Here is a 20183-nt window from a genome sequence, read left to right as displayed (position 1 = left end):
ACTTCTTTTAATTATTTAATACTTGAGGGATTCAGAGGCCTGTGCCGAGGCTTGTCCATCAGCGAGTGTTTGTGATGTGCAGTGTTTGTGTGTTTTGTGGTCGAGGGAGAGCAGTGAAGAGCTGGATCGGCTTTTTGGCGCGGCGTGGTCCATCAGATACAGGCACACTAACCGGGATGACTCTCACAGAAAACCTATTATACAATCTGAAGGAAAGAGACATTCAGGAAAGAGGAGTTTACTTTGCAGAAGCTCTGAGTGTCAAAATATCTGATTTAACTGAAATGGTTTATCTGAAATGTTTGTCCACACATGTTTTGAACACTCCAGCTTTAACATGCAATAAGTGTGTCTAGTTTCTCTAAGTGCCTGATTGGTAGCACCCTAGATCACATTAAGTCTCCATTTGTATTACATACATTCACCATGATTCTCTGTGATCCTGTAAATCTATATTACAGAAATACTCAGCGTTTCCTCTGCCAAAACTGAAAACAGATAAGCTTTGCGTGCACAAGCTGGCACCTTTGGTAAACCTACTCATCCCCTCCTCTGATCCAGCCCAAGTGTGCTGCTATTAAAAAGCAGCCATGGATTAAGGCAGGGTTGCCTACAGTATAAAGTACGTATAAACATAAGATCTTAAATTCTGCAAGCAGGATTCCTCTCATTCCAAATACAAGGAGGGCAGCTGGCTGTAGTTAGAAAGAAAAAAAAAGTGAGTGATGAGGGGGTTTAGCTGGTAAAATATGATCAGAGAAACAGTTTCCTGAGGTTTTGCTGACAGCCGCTCCCTCAGGCGTGGGCTCTCTGTTAAGCTCATGCATCTGAGAAGTTTGGGCACACCGGCCACAAAACGACAGATCAACCCAGCAGGGCCACGCACGGCACGACTCAGACATCTCAGCTATGTTGTTGCAGCGTTGAAAGAATGTAAGCCATGGAACAGACGGTTGTTTATAGTTAAGGTCAGCACTGCTAGTTCAGGGGCCACGGAGGGGAATCCAGAGAAGTGTTGGATTCTTGGGGCTCGTAGTCATCGCGGCACATTCATCTCAACAGTCATACTATATCAAAGCCCACTTTGTTTACATAATCCTATACAAAGCCTGGATTTTATTACCTTGGGAAGCCACAGCCATCTGTAACTTATATCAGTTTGGGTTTCAAAAAGTCCTTCTGATTAATTTTGGCTTTTATTGTGTTTCTCCACTGAAATCACAGACTGTTAAATTAAATGTAATAGCATTTGACATGGGAAATGGGTAATAAAGAGACCTGGGGATGACAAATGATAGATATGTAAAGAAATCTCCAAACATTTTCCTTTTTTTTTTTATAGCTGGTCACATGCGTATATAGAAGGCGCTTGGGCCAGCAGCCATCAGTATCTCTGACAAGGCCTGGCTTGTTTATGAAGCCCACTAAAACCTCTCCAGCAGAAACCAGGGCCATTCGGTTCTCTGGGGACCAATATGCTACAGTACATCATCCAGGAGAGTTCTTGAGCCACATGAAATGCTGAGAGTGAGCTCTTTGAAGGAAGGGGGTGGGGGGGTTCAAATACCATACTGGGGGTTTTCAGCTGCATATCTCCTTGGAGAGAGATTTGACCGCCTCTCTTTCTTCTTGTCGACTTGGCTCCAGTGACTCATTCGTTTCCATGTTGAGTCAGAGTGTTTGTGCACAGTCAGCACATTCTTGCAGCGTAGGGATGGATACAGCTCCGCACACAGCCCGCCTACATTACCCCCCCTCGATGTGGAAACGTTTACGTATATAAACTGTACTGTCTGTAGATGATTTTGTGGTTATCTGCCTAAACGTACTGAAAAACACTTGGTCTGGGTTTGATTTGATCAGGGATTTGAGTTTAAGTTTAGTGAAACCAAGTTTTAAGCAACTTTACCTGGACAGCGTCCTACCTACCTTAAGATTGACTTGATGCTTTTCTTTAATTGGTAGAGCTCTGTTTGTTTGTTTTTGTTTGTTTGTTTGTTTGTTTGTTTCTTTCTTTCTTTCTTTCTTTCTTTGTGCTATTGCTGTTTAAACTGTTCTTATCTTATATTTGGGTATCTTACTCAATTGTGTTTTCTTTTATTTTAGTTTAATTTTATTGCCCAATTTCTAGTTCTTAATGTTGTAATCCTGTTGAAAATCACACAAAGCCCTTTGTAACTGTTTTTAAAAGTGATGTATAAACAAAGTTATTATTAACATTAAAAGTAATTATCTATATTTAAATGAATGAAACCAAGATTAAATAAATTACACAAAACTGTAGTCCAAGGCTGCTTGTGTGATAATATTGTATATCATTTAAAATTTGTTGATGACTATGATTTGGTTACGACATCAACATCAATTTACTGTAAGAGTTCTTGACTTGGCTTCTTGAAATGTTGTGGTGAAGCCAGTGAAGCCCAAAAATCACTGATGTACATCTCTACGTGACAGAGGAGAAGTTCAAGTCAACTGGCAGAAAGTACAAACACAGAGTCATTATGATAAAAATGTAACTGGGCTAAGTCAGTCACGTATCAGTCATACAGCAAAAGACCGTTACTTTGAGAGTTAAACCACCAAATCTGTCAGTTTTAATGTTTGTCTCGTTGGTCTTAAGTTATATTTAAACTACTATTTCAACATTTTGGGGATTTACACATAAATGTTAATGTTGGGGTACAGAGTAATTCAGCGTCCTGGTATTGTGTTGCCAACAGGAACAGACCGACATCGTTGTTCCTGACCGCTGACGTCAGCCCTGTGAGCTCTTCATCAGACCGGGTTGACGTCCGGCTGCAGGGCTTCCAGAAAACCTACAGCCACCAACCGCAAGTGTTCTCACAGCAGCAAGGTACTGTCAGCATCAGCAACGTCATCGCATCCTCATGTCACACATACGGCCTGGTTTTTAGTGTTGTTCTCAGCAATCACCATCATTTCCTCTGTGGTTCTCCAAGGCTGTCTGTATGGAGAGGGAAAAGTGGTTCAACCAGTCAACGATGGAGGCTTTGAACCCGCCAGTTACTTCACAAACCCCTCCACCTCCCACTCCACAGGTAAAACAGCAGTTAAAGTGCTTGTTGGACAGTCAGACCCCACTCCCACCACACCTCTCACACGTTGTCACTAGGGGGCGCTGTGTCTTGATAATTTTTGCATTTTTTCCAAAACCTATTCACTTTTCTTGTTTACAACCGAGCAACACCATGAATCCAGAAAATGATCTCCATCATCCCTGTATTCAAACAACATTTTATATGGTTTCAAGCTTTTTACCAGTGTCTTCAAGTGGAGGTGTTAAGAGCAACAATAAACACTCGTGATTCAAACAACACGACATGGAGGATTCATTTCTGAAGACATACGAGCCAGTTCTTTTCTAGCACAGCCCAGTCCTTGAAAATGGCAAGCAAGCTGGACGGACTAAATGGACTGTCCTTTGTTTTTGTTGCTATTGGCCTGTTAACATACTGTGAAGGTCTGGTTTGTTGCAGGATTTCTCTTTTATCTGCTTGTTTTGCTGTAGGAGTATTTGGTGTTCATGTTCTCTGAGTTGTACTGTGTGTCTAACTGTGTCTTCAACAAAAAAACAAAAAATAACAAAGTAAGCTGGTTAACTGGCAATAACTGGCAACAGTAATTTTCCATTTTGCTTTTCTCAGGGTTCGACTTGTTGCAGGACCTGCAGGGTCAGGCAGGGGGCGGTTACTCCATGTCTCCCTGCCCAGACGACAGCTTCCTCTTCCAGGCAGGTGGCGTCGACCGCTGCCTCAATCAGATCTACTCCATCTACCTGGACTCATGATGACGGCCCAGAACCAGACACAAAATCAGAATCACTTTGTTTTCCCAAGGACAGCATGTAGCATGAATGATGTGTGATGGACAATCACATCCACGATACGCTGCAAACCAAAAGCTGCAGTTGTCAGCATTGGTCTTGTTCTTGACAGATGTGAAAAATACTCCAGCTGAAGTTTTAACAGTACAAAGAAAAGTCCAAAAATTTACGAGAGGCAGAGCTGGGGGCAAAGTGATAAACATAAACGGCCAAAAAGGAAATCTGGTCAAATTAAAGATGTAAATAGCAGTGACTTTTTTATTCAGAGATGACCACGGTATTTGTGATCTGGATAGAACGAGCTATACGCTTCATTTGTTAGTTTAATCTTTTGGAAAGTCAGGTAGCTGGCTCTCTGGCTCTGCCACTGATGTTAGACTCAACCAGTGAGGTTTACTCTGCCTCCTCGGCAGCTCTGCCACCAGGAAATGTTTAAACAGCAATGTTAGGAACCATAATGTTAGTATGTGTAATGTATAAGAAATCCCTAAGCTGCATTTAGTGGTACAAGCCCCTAAAGGAATTTAGGAATTTATCATTTTGGGAAATATGCTCCTTCAAGCTTTCTCTGAGAGTTAGATGAGAGAGATTGATCCCACTCTGAAACTTGTATGGTAAATATGAAGCTACAGCCAGCAGCAGGTTAGCTTAGCTTAGCAGAAAGTCTGAAAAACAGGGGAAACAGAGAGTCTGGCTCTGTCCAGAGGTAACAAGCCTGCTGGTTTATTTACATTTACCTGGAGTGGAGCTGCACAGGAGGAAACTGCAGAGGAGTGGAGTGTACAGTAAACTGTAGCACGGCTGCCCCCAAGTGTCTGCATGAGTGTATATACTGCATATACAACATATACAGCCTGTGGAACCGAGTGGATCAGTGTGGATGACTCCTGGGACTGGAAAACAAAACCAGCACTAAAACGTAGTTACTCTAAAGCGTTCCTCTGTCACAGGGAGGTGAGAGGTGCCAACAGATAAGTTTTAATACGTGTAATCTAACAACAATCAAGTCACAAGCATAATCATTCTCCTTTTTTTATATTGTCTCTTGTTGCTTCAGCACAGTGCCTTTATGTGTTTGTTGTACAGTTTCTATCAGTGTTATATTCATTGAGGGAGGTGTGCATTGTTTACAATAAGTTCTCTGCACTCTTTTCTGTCTCGTCACAGAGACTTTAGGAAAATGACCAACCAGAAAATGTTTACACTGATTTTGTAGCAAGTCAGAGATTTCTTATTATTGTCACTGAACAGTGTATAGACTGTATAAAAATGCATCTGTCTTTTATATCTGAATAAAAAAAAATTGTTTGTACATGTTTTTGTTCATTTGCTGAGGGCAGCCAGCTCCTTTTGTTTTGAGATTGATTAATCTCCATTTTTCTTGATTAATCAGTTGATTGTTAATTTTCACGAGCCCAAAAAATTCGCTGTCAATGAATTGTTTGGTTGTTTAACTAATAGTTTCAACTTGTAATGTTGGAAAACATGTAAATCCACGTGTAGGGTCTTGGGTTTATCTAGTGCTGTTTAATACTGCCACCTATTGGTCATATGTTTAAAACACTTAATTGTACAGTAGAGGAACTGTTCAAGTCATTACGGCTCAAAATAGGTTCAAATTACCATAAACTGAAGGTCTTTGCTCTTTCTGCGCTTTAAGAGATTTAAAAGATTATTTCTTAACAGTTACAATATGTTTACTCCACCTTGTCCTGGATTCAGCTCTTCATGGATAACCATGACCCGGATGAGTGAGAATCTACACTCTTTTGAGAGTGTTTTGCTCACACAGTAATTTCAGCCACCAGAGGGCGCTCTGCCACCACGGCGCTGTGATTCAACTTTGCATTGAGCGCAGAGTGGATCAAATCTGACAGCTCCTGGTGCAGGTGAAACACTTTTACTGTGCACCGTGAATGAATAAGCACTGTTTACAGCCTCCCACGGACACACGCACACATGCGCACGCAGAAACACCGGCTGGAGGCTGTATTTCCACATTCCGCTCGGGCGGAGACACACCCTCAGATCCGCCGGGCGAGTGTTTCAGCCAGGCCAGTTGATGGGATGCACAGAGGAGAGAGACGCTGTGGGTGATGTTTGGATCCCGAATCAGGGTTTCAGGGCAGAACTGGCAGTCATGGGTAAGAAAACACATTTTTAAGCTTTATTTTAAGCGTTGGCCTCTGCACTGTTTGTTCACATCTCGAGCAGGTGTGTTTTCATGCGTTTTATATGTACTTTTTACACAAAAAACCTTTGTTTTTGTTGTTCACTGTCTACTTTTTGGTATATTTACAATAAGAACGGCATTTATGGTGGGTTTTAACTTGTTTTTGTGCAGGCCTGTAGCCAGACATTAAGGTCATGGGTTCAAGACCTCCAATGTAACCCCACCCCCATCAGAAAATGCTGACCAGACACCAAAAATTACATAAAACTCTTACATTATTTGGGTTTTTCTACATATTAGATTCAGTGAACTGTTTGATTATGTTGTGTACAGCTGATTTCCCTACATGCTGTTTAAACAACCTCTCCACACTGGAAAAATACTGAATTCTGAATTATTTTTATTTTATTTTCCTTACCTTACCTTGAACTGGTACATTTTAATTATATTAATTAAAAATAACAGAGAATCAGACTTTAAAACACCACACTTTACGTGGTTGGACACTAAAACCCCCAAATGCCCAGAAAATACAGCGAGGACATGCCCTGTGTGTCCTCAGTGGTGCTGTAGCTGCAGGCCTGCTTTAACATACAGATGTTTTGTGATGGAAAGCTGTATGAAAGGAGAATGGAGACCGTTATTTCAGAGGAAGCTCTGCAGCCAGGGAGGATGTAGCAACTCACATTGCTAGAGAGTGAGATCATCCATGTTCTCCAGATTTAAACCTCACTCCTTTCGCTGGGCACACACACGCCCTGAGAGGACACAGTCCAAGAAAATCCTCTTTGGATGAAAGGCCTTCACTCGCCTAAGTCTTAACCCAGAAGCTCTGTGAAGGTCAACCTGTGCCTCTTGTTTGTCATTTCAAAATCCAAAGATCAACTCATCTGTCAACGTTTAGAGTGAATGCTTGCCTCAAACAAGGCAGATCTCCTCCTCAGATACTAAAATGTGTTTGGATGAGAGACCACTCAAACCTTTAGACTGTCTCTGTTATCAGACTGATATGGGAGTTTGAGTCTTCAGGCTTTAAGTTATCTTAACTGGTGAATGCATGGAATTAGGAGCTCATACAAATGTCTTACTTCGTCCAAACTTTGTTCATACTGATGTGAGAACATTTGGACCAAAGCATCCAAATCTAGGCAAATTATTCCCCATATGCAGCGACACAGACCCCACTACTTTTCCTGTTCCCGTCCAGATTGAAAGAACTTTGAATATATCATCTGCTGATCGCTATCAGTTAGAACAAGGGTTTTTAACATTGCAGAGCAGCATGCAAATAATGTTAGCGTTAAAGCTGCATATTATAAATAACTAGAGTGATAAAGTCAGATAGCGTGATAAATTCTAAGTTTGAAATTAATAAAGAGGAAAAACACACACTAACTCTTATCTTCCTTATCTTAAATTAGACAATGATGTTTTACGTTTTATTCCAGATTTTGATCACATATCCAGCTCTATTAATCTTGTTTGAAGTATTTGGTGATAGTTAGTTGAAATCAACCAAATACATATATTTGAAATTTAAAGCTTTATCACCTGACTCTGCACTTTAGTGTCTTTCGGGTCATTGTTTTGGTTTTCAGACCTGCAGCTTTAATGTGTCGCTTCACCATCACTGCTTTCTTTGTATTATTTCCAGCAGCAGGAAGCTGGTGTCCGTAGAAAAAGTCTATAAAGAGACACAGTTAGAGATGAGCTGGTGAACATACTGGAGCATTTAGCTCCTAAAGAGTGCGACATTTCCCTCCCTTTAAGTCTGTTGAGAACAAAAACAGCTAAAAGAAAGTGAATATTGGACTTAAATTCATCAAATAGACACAAACTTGAGATGACTGGAAATAAATGCCAGTGTTGCTCCGTATCTACTGGATGTTTAGCTGTGGATGTAAGCTGCTTGCGAACACGTTCACCAAAACAACCAGTACTCTATGATATCAACTAGATCCTGATCAATGAATTGTCTGATAGTAGCGTATTGCAGATATTTTGATATTGTGTGTGTCGGCCAATAATTAACAAAATATTGTTGTACAGAAATGCCAGACCAGGTTTGATGTAAGTTGGAAACCTCATACTACTATGAAAACATGTACTTATAGTATTAAATCCTATTAAAAGGCATTATACTATAATGCTCAGCTCTGTCCCCTTTGTTTTAACCCTGGTGGTGTCACATGATCTCTGAAGGTGGTTTTCCTTCTTTGAATTCAAACTGTCATCTTTAACCACCCACTAATGGACATTTAACCGAAGCTAAGGAGGTGAGGAAACTTGAAACACGCCCACAGATTTCAACTCCTCAGCAGTGCTTGGAGGTTTTAAATGTCATGATGATTGGTTTTATCTTCACTCGCTGAGATCCATCACCCTGTAACAGATGATGGAGATGAAAAGCTGTTATCAGTAACTTTGCGTTCCGATCTACAGGATCATTGTTCCGTGGTTGTCGTCACTTCACAGGACTTTGGCATCAGATTTCTGTGGTGGCTGTCACTGCCCCTGCCAGCCATCCAGGTTTATTCCAAACAAAATGCTGTTGAGCCAGGAAAGACCCTACCTTATGAAACACTACTAGGTATAGGAAGAATAACTGCATGTTATAACAGTTTGAGCAGCAAATGCACAAATTATGATTTAGTACATTGTCTCTTAGCAATATAGATAAGTATGCGTAAGATGAACGGCCTCCTTCATTCCTTCAATACCTCATCCTCCTGTCAGACACTCTAACATATCAAACATCTCTACAAGAGACAAAACAGTCAGCTGGTGGTAGAGCATTTCTTTCCTTTGACACACTTCCTGTATTTGTTTGTTGCTGATATTTTAAGTCAAGTCTGAAGATCAGTGGCTAGTCTTTTTGTTTATTTATTTGTTTAGGACTCTTAAAGAGGATGAATTTGATGAACTTCTTCCATAAAGGTACGTTTATTGTTTGGTTTTTTGTCAAACGGTAACAGTTATGTGTCTCTGCTTAGTCTCGCTCAGCCCAGATACTTTATAATGAGATGACACTACCCACATAAAAAAAATAGCTTTTCTAGTCTGGTCCAGACTGAAATATGCTGCTGTTAGCATTAAGCTGAAAGTGCCAGTGTGCCAAAGAGCAGAAGGCTTAGGATGAAGTTGTCAGATAAACATAGGAACAGTTTATCACACAGAAAAAAAGAACATTAAACAGTCTTTTTCCTGCAAGCATTTTTAACCATTATCTTTACATAGTCAAAGGATTTGTTTTCTATGGATTGTGCCTGTGAAGAGGTCCATAGTCCATAAACTCTTAGGTGTGTGTCCACAATACAGAGCGAAACCAAGCATCAATACCCAAACCCAATATCTTTTACATTCTACGTCCCATTTTCTTCCAGACAGGTTGAATACATCTGGCCAGTACTAAAATGCAGTATGTGGGTGTGGTTCGCTGGTACTGATCCACATAATTTGGATTTCTGTTTGGGAGTTTTTCTGAAAAAAAGTACACTGGATTTCCAAACCTCCTCGGGTATTTCCATTTATGTTGTGTCAACAGCTGCAACGAATGATTGTTTTCATTATCGATTAATGTGCTGATTATTTTCTTCATTAATTGATTAATCATTTGCTCTATGATATGTTTAAATAGTGAAAAATGACAGTCACAATATCTCAGAGCCAAAGCTGACAGATTTAAATGTCTTGTTTTCACCAAAACCCAAAGATATTCAGTTTCCTATCATAAGCAACCAAGAAAACCACCAAATATTCACATTTCTAAAGCTGAAACCAGTGGATCTTTGGCTTTATTTCTTTGGTGGTAATGGTTTCCACTTGAGCTGTTTCTTGTTGGTGATGAAATGAAAATGAAAATGATTTCTTGCAGCCAGTCTGTGCCTGAAGTCAGTTCATCCCCACTGCTGCTGCTGTAAAGTGCTCTGTTTCATCACCAGCAGGTGAAGTGAGGCTGTTTTTTGGATCTGGATGGTCACAAACAGACTCCAGCTGACAACCGCAGTCCTCTTAAACCCTCCACTGGTAAAGAATTGACCCTGTTGTTGGGTAGTTAGCACATTCCTGCCTCTTAGCTGTGAAGCAGCTTTCAGCTCTATTGTGGCCGCTGATGAAGTCGACCAAACACACTCCCTCTCCCTCTCTCTCTGTCTCCTCCTGCCTGCTTCACGTCTAAGTCATTTGGAAAAGACAGGCCTTGTTTATGTCGACCACACATGCTTTTATGTTCGGGCAGCGTCACCAAGTACATAGGAGTCTTAGGAAGTGACCGGCAATTAGTCTCAGAGAGAAGGGTTTCCCAAATGCTGTCATGTCACGGTTTCCCAATTAGAAATGAAACCTGAGACTAAAATAGTCATAGAGGGGTAATTTTTACTACATGAAATGACAGTGAAATTAAACAATTTTATGTTATTTTGGGGACCGTCTTGAGCCTCTACACGGTCATTTATGCTGTTTTCTGCTCGACATATGACCTTTGATGTTGTCTGCTTTTTTTGGCTTGTGTGTTTGTTGCTTGTATTTTTTAAATGTCCAGGCGCTGCACATGAAAATTAGCTTTGTGGCTAATTTGTGGCTTTGAGTGTCTTGAGGAAAACCTGGGACATTAGTCTAGATTTTAGTTGGTTATCTAATTACCTCGATTAACCTTCTTGTTGAACTGGGCTCTAGCTCTGCCCTCGGGTAATGTTTTTATTATTCCCATCTACCAATTAACAGCACAGCCTTCTCACGAAAGTCATAGTGGCATCTTTTTCTTCTCCCACAGCCAAACACTGGACTCCTGATCCCCAGTGACCTGTGTCACCATGCCAACTCCTATGATCCTCACAGCAACCAGGAGTCCTCAGAGAAGCTGCTAGGTTTACAAGCATATTTACATCTGTGTGAGCCTACATAAAGCTGATCACCTCCAGCACTGAGAGAGAGAGAGAGAGAGACTAGGAGGGAGGTAGGGCTGAGAGAGGTTATTACATGATAAACTAACTTTTCTTTTTTCTGAGTTTTACCTTACTGTATTTTCTGTTTCAGACATGGTTTTCCAGTGGAGTCTGCTGATGGTTTTCACATTGCTGGTGAAGACGGGACTTGTGGCTGGATGTGTGTGTCCAGCAGCCACCATTTTGTCCCAGTTTCCCTCTGAGGTTCCTGCTGGCATCTGTTGCCTAAACTACTCTGGTTCTGCTTTCAGCCATGTGCGCTGGTCTTTGTTTACCAATGAGACAAACATAGAGACACTGGATCTTTCCAACTGTAATATCAGCTCTGTTGATATGAGTGGCAAAGAGGCCTCTACACTGCAGAAGGTTTACTTAGGTCATAATAGACTAACAGCGTTGCCAAGGGAGTTTCTAGCCAGCCAGCCCAGCCTGATGGAGGTGGATCTGAGAGGGAACCTGCTTCAGGAGCTTCCTGAGGGTTTCCTCCAGGACTCTGACAGCCTCCAGAAGCTATATCTTCAGGGAAACCAGCTACGCTTCCTCCCAGGCTCTGTGCTGCTGAAGCCGAGTCTGCAAAGGCTGGAACTGGAGGGGAACCCGTGGGACTGTTCCTGTTTGTTACTGGAAGCACTGGAGGAAGGCAAGAAGACTAACCGGACCACCAATCTGCAGCATCTGGTGGGGAACCTCACCTGCTTCTCTCCCAGGCATCTGGCCAGCAGGACCGTGTGGTCGGTGAGGCTCAGTGACGTGTGCCGACCTGCTGGCCTCACGGCGCTCTTCATCGTACTCCCCCTCCTCATCCTTGCAGCTTTGGTGCTCTGCTGGTGCTGCGGGAGGAAGAGGAAGAAGAAAGAAGCGCCTGTTTTCAGCCCCTCAAAGAAGAGAGCCTCCAGCTCTGGCTGCAACGGCCAGAAACATCGCGGCAAGCAACCACCTATAGCTGCTGAGCAGCATAAAGCTGTAAACTGTGGCAGTGAGGGGATCCTGAAGAACCAGTTGCTGCTACGCCCGGCATCAACCCTCCTGGGCAGCACCAGAGACATCTATGAAGAAGTGGAGATCAAACTGGGCTCAGTGGAGTCTCTTCCCAGAGACTCTTCACACTGTTCCAGCTCCACAGAGGGGAGGCAGGGCTCCCAGGATCCCGACGGGGCCAGCAAGACGGAGCTGGACACAGTTAGTGTGACGGAGGTGATGAAAGACTCAGCCAACAGGGAGAAGGCTTACCTGACCCAGTCCACTGAATACTACAGCCTGGTTCCAGGTATCGAGCTGGAGGACTCGGACCACGGAGAGTATGAGAATGTTGACCTTGCATGACACCGTCTAAAAGGAACAGTTCGACATTTTGGGAAGTTTATTTGCTTTCTTGCTGAGAGAAAATCAGCACCACTCACATGTTTGTGTGTTAAAAGCCCTATGAGAAACTATGAGTGATGAGGTCTCACACAAACACACAAGTTTGTTTTTTTTACATGAGAGATTTCTGAATCTGTGTTTATGTCTGTGCTCTTCTCACTGGTTTAAATGAGTTTTTGACTGTTGAAATCTTACAAAATAACCACATTTGTTTATTTTTTACTTTATTGCTTGAGTAGTCGTAACATTTAATGTTACAGAGATAAATGCTAAGTTTTTAAGGCCTTTACGTTGCCTACCTTAGCATTATGAATTGAATCGGGGGAAACAACTAGCTTGGCACTGTCCTAAGTCTAAACCTCAATAAATGACACACTAGGGAGGTTTAAGGCTCGGTCACATTTGAAGTTTACCTGTGCGTTCCTCGTTAAATAGGCGGTGCTAGAGGCTCTGTGATACCACATAGAATAATTCAGCAAGTTTTTCACAGTTATACAGGTCAAAGAATGATGGAAAACCAGTGGGGACTTTGTGTGTGTGTGTATGTGTGTGTCTGTGGATGTGTGTGTGTTTCAGAAAAAGCCAGTTATCTATAGACACAGAGACAGTGTGGTTTGACCACTGTAGTATCACAATGTAAGAGGAAGTGATTTAATCCGGAGCTTTTCCTGTGGGACCTGAGGAACGCAGTGACCGTTTGAAAGGGAGGCCCACTTTTTTCTCTCTGGAAAAAGAAAACTGCAATTTGCTAAGTGTCGTTTATTCTGTTTAATGCTGCACTCCATACAAATGTACACTTAATGTTGTTTTCATTAACAAAGAACAGGACATATATTTAGTTCATGTGCTTATTTGTTTAAGGTCAAGCAAGCTTTTCTTTACCTCACCCACGTCTGGCTGTTATATGCATTCCACTTTTTTTATACAAGTTGTTAGGGATCATACTCCCTCACCTTAAGTTGCACAACCAGAAATATAGGTGCTGAACAGTGTGACTAATCCCATCGCAGTGCCTGCAGTTAATTGAATATGAAATGTGGAATTTAAAGCTTAGGTGAGAAGTCTAAATTTATATAAGTCATTGTTAAGCAAGGATAAAAGGACAGATGTTTGATCATGCTTTGCGTCACAAACGAAAAAGGTTGGAAAATGTCAAGACGGTCACATGTAAATGCTGGCGAATGCTGGTTTAAGATAAAAATCTCCGCAGGGCCTGTTCAGTAAACTGAGATGCAGAACGTTTCTGTGCAGTGGCGCTACAACGCAATGACACTGGAGAGGAGACCTACACAGAAGACAAAGCTCAACATCAGGGTCATCATGAAGGAGCGGGACGCAGACATTTGATTGTTATCTAAGATGTGGAAAACAGACGGGCGTCCCACTCTCACACTTGTTGTCTTTGAAAGCTAATTGGTTTGTGTTCAGTGAGGCAGAGTGAGCGAGGGTGTAGCGGAGGGTGTGGAGCTTCCTGGAATTTAAAAAACAGAGGTGTATTTTCCACAGGGGGTTTCACATATTTTCCATAAAAGCTTTATTTATCAACACTGTAAGGTTTACTGCACTCCAAATGCCAAAAGCCCTAAGGTCAAAAGACAAACTGACTAATGAGTGAATGTTGCATTTTGTTATTTTTAGTATAATTTTTTACACAGTATCTTTAGCTAAAGACACTGAGATCACGTTCTAGATTTTCTCTTTTCACCTGTTTGTGAACAGGTTAGTTTGTTAGTTATTTTTCAGCTGGATTATGCAAAAAAAGTTCAGAACCGATTTGCACCAAACTTGGTGGAGGGATGGGGCATAGGCCAGGGAAAAACCCATTAAATTCTGGAGTGGATCCAGTCAAAGGGGCAGATCCAGGATTTTCTTTTTTTTTTTTTTTTTTATCAATTTCCTTAGCAATGTGAGATAGGGCATACAAGTATGTAGCCATCTCTTGCATGCAAACAAGTCAGCAGGGAACATTAAATTGCTTTAATTAGTTTTTCAGATATGATAAAATCTGTTTATTTCAATTTGACTACTTCTAGGCCAACAAAATAATAAATGAATAACAGCTTCACCATTTATAAGAACTGTGTTCCTGACACTATGAAAAGGACCTTGACCTTTAAATCTTGTTGTTGGAAAATAAAATTTAGAGCAGGCGTAAGTGGATAAATGAAATAAACAAAATACAACATTTTCTGAGAGTGGTGAGAGGATCCATGACCTCAGTATTTCTAAAATCTGGGCTACAGTCCTGATTGTAAAAGTGAAATTAGGCATAATTGTATATTATATCAAACACATATACATAGTAGTATGAATAATTCTTCTTTGTAAAAATAAAATGGGTAATACTGGTATGACATACAATTAAAGCACTGATTTTCATCTTCATGTTTATATTGGCAGATGCACTATCTTGATTGTTTTTTGTTATGCAACACCTGAATATTGTTGAGAGAAAAATAAATGCTTTTTTCAAGATTTCTGCCTCAAGATTTCTGTATGATAATGATGATTAATAATACAACACAACACAGAAGAGAGGAAATAAAATCCAAACTGTGTCATCAGTCATCTGCTTCAGATCTTTTCATACAATCTTTCTCCGTGGCCCCTCAGGTCTGTCCACCCCAACAATGACTCAGGTCGGCCCCCAGCTACCTGAAATCCTACTTCTCCTTTGAGCTCTAATTTCACTCACCGTGGGAAGTTGTAATTACTGCATTGGGTTACTAAAGCGATCGGCACAGAGCTGCTCTCGCTGTCCAGTTCTCAGAGGTTTAAGCTCCCGACCAGTATATCCAGTACCTGAGGCCAGGAAATGACTGGACAGACACAGTTGTTGGAGTATCCATGGACGCTAATCTGGGAGTGAATTTCATCTAGATCAAGATCACAGACCAACCATTGTCCTTTCGTCTGACACACAGGACTGAGGCTCAGACATAAAAGTGGAAAATTGCTTTAGTGACATAGTGTCATTGACGTATTGTACTATTTTTAAGAGCAATTATAAATGGAAATGAGGAGACTTATTACAGAAAAGTGTTGTGTGCTGTATAGACAACAGAATTAAAGCATGGCTCCAAGAAAAACAAGAAAAAAAAAGTCAAAGTTTGCAGTGCTAACAGCTGATGTACTTTAAAAGTGTTGTAAATGTGCTTATAACACAGAATTAAATATGTCAGATGTTCTTTTTTTATTGTATACTGTCAATAAAAGCCTTTGGCTGTCTTTGTTTATGAGATAAATACAGTGAAGCCTCAGGGCTGAGGCTGGGAGCCAGGCAGCACATCACCAGAGCGCCATCTAGTGACTGGAATGGAAACCTAACATTTATAAGGCAAACACACATTAAAAATGCCTTATTGTGGCAAATGCATAAATCTGTTGGTAATAAATGCAATAAAAGTTAAGCTGAGGCTCATCAGTCTACTGCTGCTGAATGAGTGACACAGATTCAGACAGAGAACAGGGAAGTCCACTGTGATCACTTGTCCAGCCTGTGATGGAGAATAGATGGCCTCATAAATATCCAGTCAGGGGAGAGCAAACAGAGTTAGAAAATAAAACTGCTGGGAAAAAGAAGAGTCAGATTTACAGTGGACGGCTGTAACGATGTGAAAAACAAACAAGTGAGTCAAACACAGCAGCCAATGACAAAGGCTGAGAGACAGGTGGGAAGGACCCATCTGACAGTCTACCTGCATCACACTGCAAAGATGTTTGGACTGCTGTTATCACAGTCACTGATGGCCAGAACAGTAAATACCACTGAAAAGCCTCTGCTGTGCAATCAATCTGTGTGTGCTTTGTTTGATTTTCTATGGCAGGGTATTATATTCACTTAGATAACAGGTCCAAACTACTTATCACCCTGCTGACCACTATTCTTCATTTTAGTAAACAGTTTAAAAACACTGCCTGTGAGATCGGCTGGCCCCAAGTTTCTGATTCCTTGATTTCACAGTTGAGATCTTCATAAAGTTAAATGTTGGTCTTGGACATGAAGTCCTGTCTATAAAATCTGCTGTAATTGTTTTTTTATGGCTTCTAAAATCATCCCAGTCAGAAATTCTGTCTTTATACAGAAATGTATTCCTGCATTCACAAAAAGCAAACAATTATTTATTATCGGACGCTTTTATCAACTCCAAAGAATTCTCACTGAAGAATAATCACTACCTATTAACAGTGGGGATTTTTTTTAAGAGCCTTACAGATTATAGAAAATATTTGCTAACCCCTAAAGTAATGAAATGACAACTGATCACTCAAAGGTGGAGGAAAAAACACACATACTTTATTAAGAGGTTGTTTCCATGCACTCAGTAACTGTAGGTGTGTAGGCATCTGGTTCCCAGGTAATAAATTTAACATGTTAATTTATGGCTACACAACAGAGAGGTTTAAATTGAAACCCAGAGGAAGAACTTTTCTTCCCAGGACAGGATTCAGGATTCACAGCACCAGGTGATAACACCTGCCTTCACAGGTAAGACACATCTTCAGAGTTGTTTTTTTATGGATGATGGGGCTTATAAAATGTACATATCATGCTTCATGTATCACAAATTTCAATATTTCTTGTTGATGTTTTGCAGGAATTTTCTGCTGTTGCAACACAGCGCAAACATGACAGTGTCTTACTCACTTGAGGTGGCCAACGCAAGGTTCGGTGGCTTCTCCAAGCTCCTGTTCAGGTGGAAGGGGAGCATCTACCGACTGCTCTACAAAGAGCTTCTGGTGTTTTGTGGGGCTTATTTGTTTTTCAGTGTGTTTTACAGGTAAATACACTGACTTCATCTTTCAGCTCTGCCATCTGCCTCAGTACGATCACCTTTCAGTGCCTGTGTCTTCCACTGGAAAACTTTTCTTTGCTTCACAGGTTCCTCCTCACACCAAAGCAGCAGGATCTGTTTGAGCGTATCGCCCTTTACTGTGATCAGTTCACCAACACCAGCTTTATCCCAGTTTTATTTGTATTGGGTAAGTCTGACTGAGCTGGATCTGTTGTCAACAAGCCAAATCAGAAGACACAGCAGGTCACCTTAAGTTATATATTTTCTTTGTCTCAGGTTTCTATGTGACCCTGGCCTTTAATCGTTGGTGGGGTCAGTACACCAGCTTCCCGCTGCCCGACGACCTGATGATGGTGGTGTCTGGAAACGTCCACGGGGCAGACGAAAGGGGTCGTCTGCTGCGACGGACACTTATGAGATACGCCAACTTATCCTCAGTTCTCATTCTCCGCTCCATAAGCACAAGAGTTCACAAGCGTTTTCCCACTTTGGAGCACATTGTGGAGGCTGGTGAGTCCAACAGTGAAGCCAGAAACTAAGCACATTTACTGTTGTTTCTTATTATAACACTGAGACTTCAATGTGTTTGCTAGAAGACTTTGTAGTATATTTTCCACCTTCTCAAATAAAAACTTTTTCCTGTTTTTACTGCTGTGTATTTCTCTAACACCTGAATGCTTTATTTGTTACTTTGAACTACATAGTTTTGCTTGTAAAATGTAGGTTCATATAATATGAGACAATACTGAAGTTCTAGTGAACAGATCAAACAGCAACTATTAAAATCAAACGCACACTCAAACGAACAATGTCACACTGAGAAGACTCCTGAGTAATTCAAAATTTGAACTCGTCTGATATCAAAATGTCTAATCTGTGTGCAGGGTTTATGACTACACATGAGCTGAAGAAGTTTGAGTCGCTGCACTCTGATTTCAACAAGTACTGGATGCCTCTGACATGGTTCTCAAACCTGGCGTCCAGAGCAAGAGAGGAGGGTCGAGTGAGGGACGACATAGCTTTGAGACTTCTGATGGATGTGAGTGATTAATTTGAACAAAACAACAATACACTCAAACATTTTCTGTATCTTACAAATTGCAAATAAGAAACAGAGTAATCCTGAATAATATACAGCCTCAAAATGTCATTTGACAATATGTTTCAACTGTTTGAACTTATCTACTGTGTTTGCAGGAGCTTAATAAGTACAGAGCCAGGTGCAGCCTCCTGTTCCACTATGACTGGATAAGCATCCCTCTGGTCTACACTCAGGTACTGTACTTACTAGTACTAGTACTAGTATATATAGAGTAAACTTTTTTTCTGAGGTACTTTTAATAATAATAATAATAATTAGTAATAATTTTAGTAATCAACCAGTGTGAAGTGTGAAGACAAAGTATATTACAGTATAATACCCACAGGAGTCATTTTATGCATTGAGTTCTTTTACTTTTAACACTTTATGTATATTTCCCTGAGTATACATATATACCTTTTACCTATGTAACAATGCAGAACGTTTACTAGCAATGGAGTATTTTCATATTGTGGGACCAGTATTCATTACATTACTGCATTACTACATCAACACTAACGTCATCTCTGTCTTGCTGCTTATCTGTGCAGGTGGTTACTATTGCAGTGTACTCATTTTTTGCCTTCTGTGTGATTGGCCGACAATTCCTGAACCCTGAGAAGGGATACAAGGATCACAAAATGGACATGTACGTCCCTGTTTTCACCCTGCTGCAGTTCTTCTTCTACACTGGCTGGCTTAAGGTGACACAGCACATTCATGTTTCACTTGTAGAAGCAGATTTTGTTTGGATTTTGTTATTACAGAGCAGCTTCATTGTGGGTCCTTTCTGTAGGTGGGGGAGCTTATCATCAATCCATTTGGAGAGGACGATGATGATTTTGAAACCAACCAGCTGATCGACCGAAACATTCAGGTTTTCCCCTCTAGGTTTATCTCCAATACAACCACTGTAAACATTTAAAATGGGAGTTAGCTGCCCTCATTTAACTTCTGTTTCTCTCTCCTGTAGGTGTCAATGTTGGCCGTCGACGACATGTACCAGAACCTGGCTCCAATTGTGAAGGACAAGCACTGGACGCAGAGACATTTCTCCATCCCTTACACTCTGTCGACAGCAGCAGAGGCTCTCAAACCAGCGTTCAAAGGCTCCACCTTTGATATGAGGTGAATATTCACTGTACATTTCAGTGCCTTTTGCTGCTGCTGCACAGTCCAGAAAAATCAAAACCACTTATCTCCCATTTACAGGATGAGTGCTGAGGATCTTGAGATTCACCAGCCTGCAGACACTCCTGTAAAGAAACAGTATTTACTGCTTAAAGGCTCTCTGGGTGATGGTCTTGAAAGTCTTTTGCAGAGGGGTAAAGGCATGCTACGTGGTGGGAGCCTCCCTTCTCTGATAGATGCCTCATCACACCCAAATGAAGAAGATGTTGATGTTCCTCCTGAGGGTAACATCAGTGCCACCAACCACAAAGAACAAGAAAAGATGTTGATCAAAGTTGCAGTGGAACATAAGTAGTGAAAATAATCTGACTCATAGCTCCAAGATACATCTTGGTACCTGTGCTGCAATTAGTGTGTGTGTGTGTGTGTTTGTGTGTGTGTGCATGTGTGTGTGTTATTGTATTAATTTTTAATTTTTTTTAAATTAAACTCAAATGTATCTGTTTGTGAAATAAAAACATTTGGTTTTATTATGTAATTGTGGAGTCATATCATAAAATGGTACTGGTAGTACTTTCCACTGCACCCCTGCATGAGACATGCAATCTGTGAGGCCAATGCTGCACGTGGGAGGTAGGCTGTGCTTTTACTTTAATCCACTTCCACGTGGTCTGCTTGCATTTTGAAGAGCACAAAACAAAACATTAAGCTATTTTTTCATCATTCATCGAATTCAAACCGGTTAAGACCCGTCTGTGCACAAAACTGTGAAATGATACATTTTGGTGTAGTTAAGTGCAAAAACAAATGACGTAAAATGAAACAAATTTATAAAATGGGAGACTTTTAT

General features: G+C 41.0%; 3 protein-coding genes across 7 annotated transcripts in view; all 3 read left to right on the top strand.

Moving 5' to 3' along the window:
- LOC121192739 (zinc finger protein GLIS1) overlaps nucleotides 1-5134 on the top strand; it is a 39470-nt gene extending 34336 nt beyond the window's left edge. For both annotated transcript variants that reach the window (XM_041054598.1, XM_041054597.1), the window contains 3 exons: nucleotides 2724-2857; nucleotides 2964-3062; nucleotides 3669-5134. In XM_041054598.1, the coding sequence (XP_040910532.1) occupies nucleotides 2724-2857; nucleotides 2964-3062; nucleotides 3669-3811 (376 nt within the window). In that variant the 3' untranslated portion in view covers nucleotides 3812-5134. The remainder of the gene's footprint in view (nucleotides 1-2723; nucleotides 2858-2963; nucleotides 3063-3668) is intronic.
- A 630-nt stretch (nucleotides 5135-5764) lies between these two features.
- On the top strand, nucleotides 5765-14800 carry si:ch211-106k21.5 (leucine-rich repeat-containing protein 26). Of its 4 annotated transcripts, XM_041054612.1 has the most exons (4): nucleotides 5765-5991; nucleotides 8916-8957; nucleotides 10792-10974; nucleotides 11055-14800. In XM_041054612.1, exon 4 carries the CDS (start codon nucleotides 11057-11059, stop codon nucleotides 12284-12286), a length of 1230 nt encoding a protein of 409 aa, XP_040910546.1. In that variant the 5' UTR covers nucleotides 5765-5991; nucleotides 8916-8957; nucleotides 10792-10974; nucleotides 11055-11056; the 3' UTR covers nucleotides 12287-14800. The 4 variants fall into 4 exon arrangements, with proteins under 4 accessions (XP_040910546.1, XP_040910545.1, XP_040910544.1 ...); XM_041054611.1 differs by lacking the exon at nucleotides 8916-8957; XM_041054613.1 differs by lacking the exons at nucleotides 5765-5991; nucleotides 8916-8957 and adding an exon at nucleotides 9685-10046.
- Nucleotides 14801-16954: 2154 nt separating this feature from the next.
- best4 (bestrophin 4) lies at nucleotides 16955-19688 on the top strand. The gene is made up of 9 exons (XM_041056245.1): nucleotides 16955-17106; nucleotides 17208-17308; nucleotides 17398-17631; nucleotides 18006-18160; nucleotides 18319-18396; nucleotides 18754-18906; nucleotides 18999-19079; nucleotides 19176-19330; nucleotides 19415-19688. The coding sequence occupies exons 1-9, from the start codon at nucleotides 16955-16957 to the stop codon at nucleotides 19686-19688; spliced, it is 1383 nt and encodes a 460-aa protein (XP_040912179.1).
- The last annotated feature ends 495 nt before the right edge of the window (nucleotides 19689-20183 follow it).

Source organism: Toxotes jaculatrix, chromosome 14 (assembly GCF_017976425.1).
Source record: "Toxotes jaculatrix isolate fToxJac2 chromosome 14, fToxJac2.pri, whole genome shotgun sequence".
Lineage (NCBI taxonomy): Eukaryota > Metazoa > Chordata > Actinopteri > Toxotidae > Toxotes > Toxotes jaculatrix.
This window is presented reverse-complemented; position numbering and strand designations above follow the sequence as displayed.